Here is a 10,000-nt window from a genome sequence, read left to right on the forward strand (position 1 = left end):
ATACTGGAAAACAATCACACAAACTAACCACAGGGTTATGGTGGCCGATGTGGTAACGTCCCTGACTGGTAATTGCCAGACTGGGGTTCAAGTTCCGCTCAAAGTCGTTAGTTCCTTTGGTCGCTGCAACCTCACCATTCTGGTGAGCTAAGAATGGGGGGTGGATTTTGGGGAGCCTATAGGTCTACCTGCTGAGTCATCAGCAGCCATTGCCTGGCCCTCCTTGGTCCTAGCTTGGACGCTGATCATAATATATGGTTAGTCTCAATGGCATTGTCCTGCTTGATAGGGCAATATCACTTTCCCTTGCCACTGCCATTCATGAGCGGACTTTAAACCTTTAAGTGGCTGCAATCTCATCATTATCGTGAGCTGAGAATGGGGGGTTCAGGGGGAGCCTATAAGTTTTCCTACTGATTCATCAACAGCCATTGTCTGGCCCTCAATGGTCTTAGCTTGGATGGAGAAGGGGAATGGTCCCTGATCATAATATATGGTCAGTCTCTAGGGCATAGTCCTGCTTGATAGGTCAATGTCATTGTCCCTTGCCTCTGCCATTCATGAGTGGCCTTCAAAACCTTTAAACATACACACAAACACCCCTAAATCTTAACTCACGCAACCTTTGCAGGTCAAACCTTTTCTTCGGCAATTCGCTTGACACGACCGTGTTCCTAATAGCTTGAAAATTGGGGGATCTATCTCTAATGGCGGTCCTAATTCGACTAATAGATGTTTGTTCTGGCACAGAGGCTAATTCCCGGAGCTAAATCTCTTCATGGTGGATTTTGGCAGCTTTTGCTACACTCACGATCTTTTCATGAGAGAGAGAGAGAGAGAGAGAGAGAGAGAGAGAGAGAGAGAGAGAGAGAGAGAGATCCTAACTTTCGACAACTCAAATAAAATCTGAAGAGAGGAAGAGAGTGTTACTGACAGTTTCTGATATTCCAGAGAGAGAGAGAGAGAGAGAGAGAGAGAGAGAGAGAGAGAGAGAGAGAGAGAGAGAGAGAGAGAGAGAGAGAGAAAGTTTCTAACTTTTGCCAATTTCAAAATAATTCGAAGAGGGATCCAATATAATTTAGTACTGTCTGGCCAGTTAAAAAGGACCCAATAACTCTAGCGGTAGTATCTCAACGGGTGGACGGTGCCTTGGCCAACCCACTGCCGGAGAGAGAGAGAGAGAGAGAGAGAGAGAGACTCATCAGCTTTATGATTTTCCCCAGAGATAGTTATTGAGAGAAAGTTACTCCGACAACTCAGCCTTACGAAAATCCTGAAACAGACAGACACACACACAGAGAAAGTTACTTAAACTTCTCAGCTTTAGAAGTACCTCTCAATATGCTATGAATCTCTTTGCATTTTAAAACCTAGCGTCATCTTTTATTGTATCAATTATCTTTAAGATACTAACGAAATTGTCCATAGATTGCTTTTATATCAATCACTTAAAGTAGGTCATCATCATCATCATCATCTCCTCCTATGCCTATTGAAGCAAAGGGCCTCGGTTAGATTTCGCTAGTCGTCTCTCTCTTGAGCTTTTAATTCAATACTTCTCCATTCATCATCTCCTACTTCGCGCTTTATAGTCCTAAGCCATGTAGGCCTGGGCCCCCCAATTCTTCTAGTGCCCTGTGGAACCCAGGTAAACGTTTGGTGAACTAATCTCTTGGGGAGTGCGAAGAGCATGCCCAAACCACCTCCATCTACCCCTCATCATGATCTCATCCACATATGATACTAGAGTAATCTCTCTTATAATTTCATTTCTAATCCTGTCCTGCCATTTAACTAGTAGGAGGTACCTATACTAACATAAAAGTATCATTATTATTTTCAATCTTTTGAACTGTAAAACCAGATATTAAATATTCAATGTTTTCCTATCAAGTTCGTGATATTATGGTTAAGTTATAATTTACTTAACAGTTTACTGAATATAAATAACTTTTCCATCATGAACTATAAGATAAAACCCTAAATGTCTATTCTTTAACAAACAAAAGTTCTCCGAATGTCCACCAAGAACTCGTTCAAGATACGACAAAAAACTATCATTTCCTAATAATTTTGTTTACAGTTTTAGCCAATAAACGCCGTCAAAGGTTTCGAAATTTGTCTTCAGTTATTAAGATTCAGGAATAACAAACAACACAGAAGTTTTTATTCCTTTTTTTTTTTTTTTTTTTTTTTTTTGTAAAATCAATTTCTCTTAACTGACATATTAGTTGAGTGAGTTTCGCTATCGTTTATTTTGTTTCTTATTTTTGGAAAAGACAAATAGAAAACTTATTTCAAGTGTATATTTTCATTATTTTCATATATGGCCGATTCGTTAAAGTCCCTGACTGGTTATCGCCAGACTGGGGTTCCGCTCAAACTCGTTAGTTCCTTTAGTCGTTGCAACCTTACCATCCTAGTGAGCTAAGAATGTGGGGGGGGGGGCTTGGGGAGCCTGTAGATCAATCTGCTGAGTCATCGACAGCCATTGCCTAACCCTCCTTGGACGTAGCTTGGGTGGAGAGGGTGCTAGGGCGCTAATCATATGTATATATGGTCAGTCTCTAGGACACTGTCCTGCTTGATAGGGCAATGTCAATGCCCCTTGCCTCTGCCATTCATGAGCCGCATTTAAACCTTTAAGCAATCTATATTAAAAGTGAAGAATTGTTTATTTATGTGTATCTAATCAAAATATTATTTCTGAAACGGAACACAATCATGAAATACGAATCTAATCTAAATGTTTTAAACAATAAAACTACTTTTTTTGTCTTATTGTTTTTGTTGGTACATGAACTATATCCTATTCAAAAACATATATTTATGTGAGCAAACCAGCGAAAAAATATCTAGACAAATACCATTACATTTAACGATTGAGTAAATGTTGGATAATTACTTTTTCCCTCAGTAGATTAGTAACAGCTGGTTAGGGGAATTTCCTTTAAGTAAATAAGTATTATAATCAATTCTAAACTTGGTGCAATGAATTCTTAAGTTATTTATAAAACGAATACTCCTGTTTACGGAAATAAGGTGAAAGTGTATATATATATATATATATATATATATATATATATATATATATATATATATATACATATATATATATACACAGTAATATATATATATATATATATATACATACATATATATATATATATATATATATATATATATATATATATATATATATATATATATTAATTCTATACGTACTACCTTCTTCTTCGAAAAAACTAAAGTAAGAATAGGAAATTATAAACCACAAGACGTTTTACGTGTTTGTCAATTGATGAATAAACCATATAAAAAAAGTAAAAATAGCTTAGTTTTGAAATAAACTGTATCTATATAAAACAGAAACAAAACCGTTTAGGTTAAAATACTACAAAATGAGGAAGAGAGAAGAAAATATCATAAAGTTCAAATTCAATAAATTTGAAGTTACATAGAAAATTGAGTCATAATAAAACAAGATATTTATTGGAATTCAGGATGAAATCAGGCACCAATATATTAGCAAACCATTTAAAGGTAAAGGTCACTAATGAATGGCAGAAGCAAGAGACAGTGACATTGCCCTATCGAGCAGGACAATACCCTAGAGACTGACCCTATATACATATGATCAGCGCCCAACCCCCTCTACACCCAAGTTGGACAAAGGAGGGACAGGCAATGGCTGCTGATGACTCAGCAGATAGACCTATAGGCTCCCCCAAACCCTTCATTCTTAGCTCACAAGGATGGTAAGGTCGCAGCGACCAAAGAAACTAACGAGTCTGAGCGGGACTCGAACCCCAGTATGGGGTTCCCAAGTCAGGGACGTTACCCCCTCTAAACACTACCAGTAATTAGTACACCTAATTGATGAAGTACTGTAATACCTAAATATTTCTGATGAGTTACACAGAAAAAAATAAAAATATAGGTTCTCAATCGACCAAAATTAAGAAATGCTTAGTTCATGACACTCAACTTATAACAAACACAATAACAACAACAACAAAAACAACAACATTAACAATAATAATAATAATAATAATAATAATAACAACAACAACAACAACACCATTAATAATAATAATAATAATAATAATAATAATAATAACATTCAAAGCAGTTACCCTAACAGAATTCAAGATTACGCGCCTATATTAAAAATCACGATTTGTGATAACTTGCGTGAAATTACACTGAATAAATAATTCAATATTTATTGTAAAATACTGTAAAATCTTCAGATCTAAATCTTTAATTCTGGGTCTCTCGGAGAGTTTTGCAATGGCCGTGTTTTTAATGATAAAGATTGGCAAAACGAAAGTTTCAGGGCCACAAGGCTTCTTCGAGAATCAATCTGGTGGCATTAACTATTGGTTTTCTGAGCAGAGAGAGAGAGAGAGAGAGAGAGAGAGAGAGAGAGAGAGAGAGAGAGAGAGAGAGAGAGAGATAACAGATTTATGTGAAGTTACAAATGATTGCAATTTTTTAAATCCCATATTGAGAGAGAGAGAGAGAGAGAGAGAGAGAGAGAGAGAGAGAGAGAGAGAGAGAGAGAGAGAGAGATGAAGTTACAAATTGTTGCAATATTTGAAATATATCGTGTGAGAGAGAGAGAGAGAGAGAGAGAGAGAGAGAGAGAGAGAGGAGAGAGAGAGAGAGAGAGAGATGAAGTTACAAATTGTTGCAATATTTGAAATATATCGTGTGAGAGAGAGAGAGAGAGAGAGAGAGAGAGAGAGAGAGAGATGAAGTTACAAATTGTTGCAATATTTGAAATATATCGTGTGTGAGAGAGAGAGAGAGAGAGAGAGAGAGAGAGAGAGAGAGAGAGAGAGAGAGAGAGAGAGAGAGAGATGAAGTTACAAATTGTTGCAATATTTGAAATATATCGTGTGAGAGAGAGAGAGAGAGAGAGAGAGAGAGAGAGAGAGAGAGAGAGAGAGAGAGAGAGGTTGATAATTTACCATATTAATCAAAGTGACAGCGGGGTTGCTAATTTACTATATAAATCAGAGAGAGAGAGAGAGAGAGAGAGAGAGAGAGAGAGAGAGAGAGAGAGAGAGAGAGAGAGGTTGATAATTTACCATATTAATCAAAGTGACAGCGGGGTTGCTAATTTACTATATAAATCAGAGAGAGAGAGAGAGAGAGAGAGAGAGAGAGAGGAGAGAGAGAGAGAGAGAGAGAGAGAGAGAGAGAGAGAGAGGTTGATAATTTACCATATTAATCAAAGTGACAGCGGGGTTGCTAAATTACTATATAAATCACAGAGAGAGAGAGAGAGAGAGAGAGAGAGAGAGAGAGAGAGAGAGAGAGAGAGGTTGATAATTTACCATATTAATCAAAGTGACAGCGGGGTTGCTAAATTACTATATAAATCAGAGAGAGAGAGAGAGAGAGTGTGTGAGAGAGAGAGAGAGAGAGAGAGAGAGAGAGAGAGAGAGAGAGAGAGAGAGAGAGAGAGAGAGGTTGATAATTTACCATACTAATCAAAGTGACAGCGGGGTTGCTAATTTACTACATAAATCAGAGAGAGAGAGAGAGAGAGAGAGAGAGAGAGAGAGAGAGAGAGAGAGAGAGAGATTAGGAAGGTAAAAATTAGGAAGAAACGTCGGGAATAAAACACGTCCTTCCTCGCAATCTCTTCCATTATCAAAATCTTCAGTGTTTTGTCTAAACCGTTTGCACTATCATCAATTTCTTCACTGTCGAAGATCTGAATTGCCTTTGACGAGTAAATATTTGAACACCGATAGATTGCTAACGATAACAATTGCGTTTCACTACTTAAACTTTAAGTTTCATTTCACTCGTAAATATTTCAACTCGTTTCACTATCAAAGGTTTGAATCAATCCACATAATTATGTAGACGAATCAGCACTCCCCAAGAGAGATTAGTTCACCAAAACGTTCAATTGGGTTCCACAAGGCACTAGAAGAGTTAGACGACCCAGACCTACATGGATGAGGACTAAGAAACGAGAAGTAGGAGATCACCAAACGTTCAGTTGGGCTTCACAAGGCACTAGAAGAGTTGGAATACCCAGGCCTACAAGGCTGAGGACTATGCAGTGCGAAGTAGGAGATCACCAAACGTTCAGTTGGGCTCCACAAGGCACTAGAAGAGTTGGAAGACTTACGCCTACATGGCTGAGGACTATGAAGCACGTAGTAAGAGATCACCAAACGTTCAGTTAGGCTCCACAAGGCACTAGAAGAGTTGGAAGACCCAGGCCTACGTGGCTGAGGACTATGAAGCGCGAAGTAGGAGATCACCAAACGTGCACTTAGGCTCCACAAGACACTAGAAGAGTTGGATGACCCAGGCCTACATGGCTGAGGACTATGAAGCGCGAAGTAAGAGATCACTAAACGTTCAGTTGGGCTCCAGAAGGCGCTAGAAGAGTTGGATGACCCAGGCATACATGGCTGAGGACTATGAAGCGCAAAGTAGATCACCAAACGTTCAGTTGGGCTCCACAAGGTAATAGAAGAGTAGGAAGACCCAGGCCTACGTGGCTGAGGACTATGAAGCGCGAAGTGAGAGATCACCAAACGTTCAGTTGGGCTCTACAAGGTACTAGAAGAGTTGGAAGACCCAGGCCTACATGGTGGAGAACTATGACGTGCGAAGTAGGAGATCACCAAACGTTAAGTTGGGCTCCACAAGGTAATAGAAGAGTAGGAAGACCCAGGCCTACGTGGCTGAGGACTATGAAGTGCGAAGTAAGAGATCACCAAACGTTCAGTTGGTCTCCACAAGGCACGAGAAGAGTTGGAAAACCCAGGCCTACATGGTGGAGAACTATGACGTGCGAAGTAGGAGATCACCAAACGTTAAGTTGGGCTCCACAAGGCACTAGAAGAGTTGGAAGACCCTGGTCTACATGGCTGAGGATTAGGAAGCGAGAAGTACGAGATCACCAAACGTTCAGTTGGGCTCTACAAGGCACTAGAAGAGTTGGAAGACCCAGGCCTACATGGCTGAGGACTATGAAGTGCGAAGTAGGAGATCACCAAACGTTCAGTTGGGCTCCACAAGGCACTAGAAGAGTTAGACGACCCAGACCTACATGGCTGAGGACTATGAAGCGCGAAGTAGGAGATCACCAAACGTGCACTTAGGCTCCACAAGACACTAGAAGAGTTGGATGACCCAGGCCTACATGGCTGAGGACTATGAAGTGTGAAGTAGGAGATCACCAAACGTTCAGTTGGGTCCCATAAGGCACAAGAAGAGTTGGAAGACCCAGGCCTACATGGCTCAGGACTATGAAGCGCGAAGTACGAGATCACCAAACGTTCAGTTGGGCTCTACAAGGCACTAGAAGAGTTGGAAGACCCAGACCTACAGGGCGGAGGACTATGACGCGCGAAGTAGGAGATCACCAAACGTGCACTTAGGCTCCACAAGACACTAGAAGAGTTGGATGACCCAGTCCTACATGGATGAGGATTAAGAAACGAGAAGTAGATCACCAAACATTCACTTGGGGTCCACAAGGCACTAGAAGAGTTGGAAGACTCGGGCCTACATGGCTGAGGACTATGAAGTAGGAGATGATGAATGGAGAATTATTCAATTAAAAGCTCAAGATAGAGAGGACTGGCAAAATTTAATCGAGGCCCTTTGCGTCAATAGGCGAAGGAGGAAATGATGATGAACCAGCTACTTGCTTTGTCACTGAAACGTACAGTTCAATCATTTTCAATAAATTCGTGCGTGGAAATATGGTAAACTTTTAATTCATATTGTTCATTTAGGTGTAGATTTTTCTTTATATTGTTCATTTAATTGTTGATTTTTCTTTATATTGTTCATTTAATTATTGATTTTTCTTTACATTGTTCATTTAATACTTGATTTTTCTTTCATTAGTAATTTATAATTTTTTATGTCTTTAAATCAGTCGCCCTTTCAACATTCAAAACCCAGTTTCATTATTACACAATCTATCTTATTTGTTTTTGCCGGGTCACCCACTATTAAGCCCCAGCAAATACTAATTAATTCTTTACCCTTCACTATCTATAAAGTTCACTCTTTCATTATCCATATTCTTTTAATCCTCATTAAAGTATTTGCCTTACTTTTCCATTACTCTTTAACTATTTAGCTTTTTAAAATCTACATTCACTTCGTTTCCAGGAAAATGATAATTAAACAGATCTCCGATCTCTCTTCTTGTCATTTATCGTTGAATTAGTGCTGACTGAATTATTCATTCTCCTTCATTCTCAATTCTTGTACTTCTGGTCATTATTTCTCTTCGCGAGCTTCTTTGCATTCATCACCCACAACGCAGCCACTCTCGCAAATTTTTACGAACTACTTCTACATTCATCACCCACAGCACAGTCACTCTCATTAACGTTCACGAGCTACTTCTGCACTCATCACACAGAGCACAGTCAGTCTCACGAGCTACTTCTGTATTCATCACCCCCAGCACAGTCACTCAAACTCACGAGCAACTTCTACATTCATCACCCACAGCACAGTCACTCATAAACTCACGAGCAATTTCTACATTCATCACCCCCAGCACAGTCACTCATAAACTCACGAGCAACTTCTGCATTCATCACCCCCAGCACAGTCACTCATAAACTCACGAGCAACTTCTGCATTCATCACACACAGCACAGTCACTCTCACAAGCTACTTCTGCATTCATCACCCACAGCACAGTCCCTCATAAACTCCCGAGCTACTTCTGCATTCATCACCCACGGCACAGTTACTCTCATAAACTTTCACGAGCTACGTCTGCATTCATCACACACAGCAGTCCCTCTTACGAGCAACTTCTGCATTCATCACACACAGCACAGTCACTCTCACGAGCTACTTCTGCATTCATCACCCACAGCACAATCAGTCTCACGTGTTACTTCTACTTCTGCATTCATCACCCACGGCACAGTTACTCTCATAAACTTTCACGAGCTACGTCTGCATTTATCACACACAGCAGTCCCTCTCACGAGCTACTTCTGCACTCATCACACACAGCACAGTCACTCTCACGAGCTACTACTGCATTCATCACCCACAGCAGTTACTCTCATAAACTTTCACGACCTACGTCTGCATTTATCACACACAGCAGTCCCTCTAACGAGCTACTTCTGCATTCATCACACAAAGCACAGTCACTCTCACGAGCTACTTCTGCATTCATCACCCACAGCACAGTTACTCTCATAAACTTGCACAAGCTATGTCTGCATTCATCACACACAGTAGTCCCTCTCACGAGCAACTTCTGCATTCATCACCCACATCTCAGTCACTCTCATAAACTTTCACAAGCTACGTCTGCATTCATCACACACAGCACAGTCACTCTCACGAGCTACTTCTTCATTCATCACCCACATCACAGTCACTCTCAAACGTTCACAAGCTACTTCTGCATTCATCACACACAGCACAGTCACTCTCACGAGCTAATTCTGCATTCATCACACACAGCACAATCAGTCTCGCGAGCTACTTCTGCATTCATCACCCACAGCACAGTTACTCTCATAAACTTTCACGAGCTACGTTTGCATTCATCACACACAGCACAGTTACTCTCATAAACTTTCACGAGCTACTTCTGCATTCATTGCATACAGCACAGTCACTATCACGAGCTACTTCAGCATTCATCACCCACAGCACAATTACTCTCATAAACTTTCACGAGATACGACTGCATTCATCACACACAGCACAGTCACTTTCACGAGCTACTTCAGCATTCATCACCCACAGCACAATTACTCTCATAAACTTTCACGAGATACGACTGCATTCATCACACACAGCACAGTCACTTTCACGAGCTACTTCTGTATTCATCACCCACAGCACAGTTGCTCTCATAAACTTTCAAGAGCTACTTCTGTATTCATCACCGACAGCACTATTACTCTCATAAACTTTCACGAGCTACGACTGCATTCATCACACACAGCACAGTCACTTTCACGAG

The 10,000-nt window shown here is 40.3% G+C and overlaps 2 protein-coding genes across 2 annotated transcripts in view; both read left to right on the plus strand.

Annotated features, from left to right (window-relative positions):
- LOC137615429 (insulin-like peptide receptor) overlaps window positions 1-10,000 on the plus strand; it is a 422,698-nt gene that overhangs the window by 200,245 nt on the left and 212,453 nt on the right.
- LOC137615094 (uncharacterized) lies at window positions 6,347-9,605 on the plus strand. The gene is made up of 3 exons (XM_068344725.1): window positions 6,347-6,371; window positions 8,369-8,515; window positions 8,659-9,605. Exons 1-3 carry the CDS (start codon window positions 6,347-6,349, stop codon window positions 9,603-9,605), a joined length of 1,119 nt encoding a protein of 372 aa, XP_068200826.1.

This window comes from Palaemon carinicauda, chromosome 21, assembly GCF_036898095.1.
Source record: "Palaemon carinicauda isolate YSFRI2023 chromosome 21, ASM3689809v2, whole genome shotgun sequence".
In the NCBI taxonomy this organism is placed as follows: domain Eukaryota; kingdom Metazoa; phylum Arthropoda; class Malacostraca; order Decapoda; family Palaemonidae; genus Palaemon; species Palaemon carinicauda.

Excerpts from the sequence above, each read along its gene's own strand:
- LOC137615094 (XM_068344725.1), top strand. The coding sequence starts at position 6,347 with ATGGCTGAGGACTATGAAGCGCGAA. Across the intron at positions 6,372-8,368 it reads TGAGGACTATGAAGCGCGAA|CACAGTCACTCTCATTAACG; the intron begins GTAAGAGATCAC and ends CATCACCCACAG. Across the intron at positions 8,516-8,658 it reads CATTCATCACCCACAGCACA|CACAGTCACTCTCACAAGCT; the intron begins GTCACTCATAAA and ends CATCACACACAG.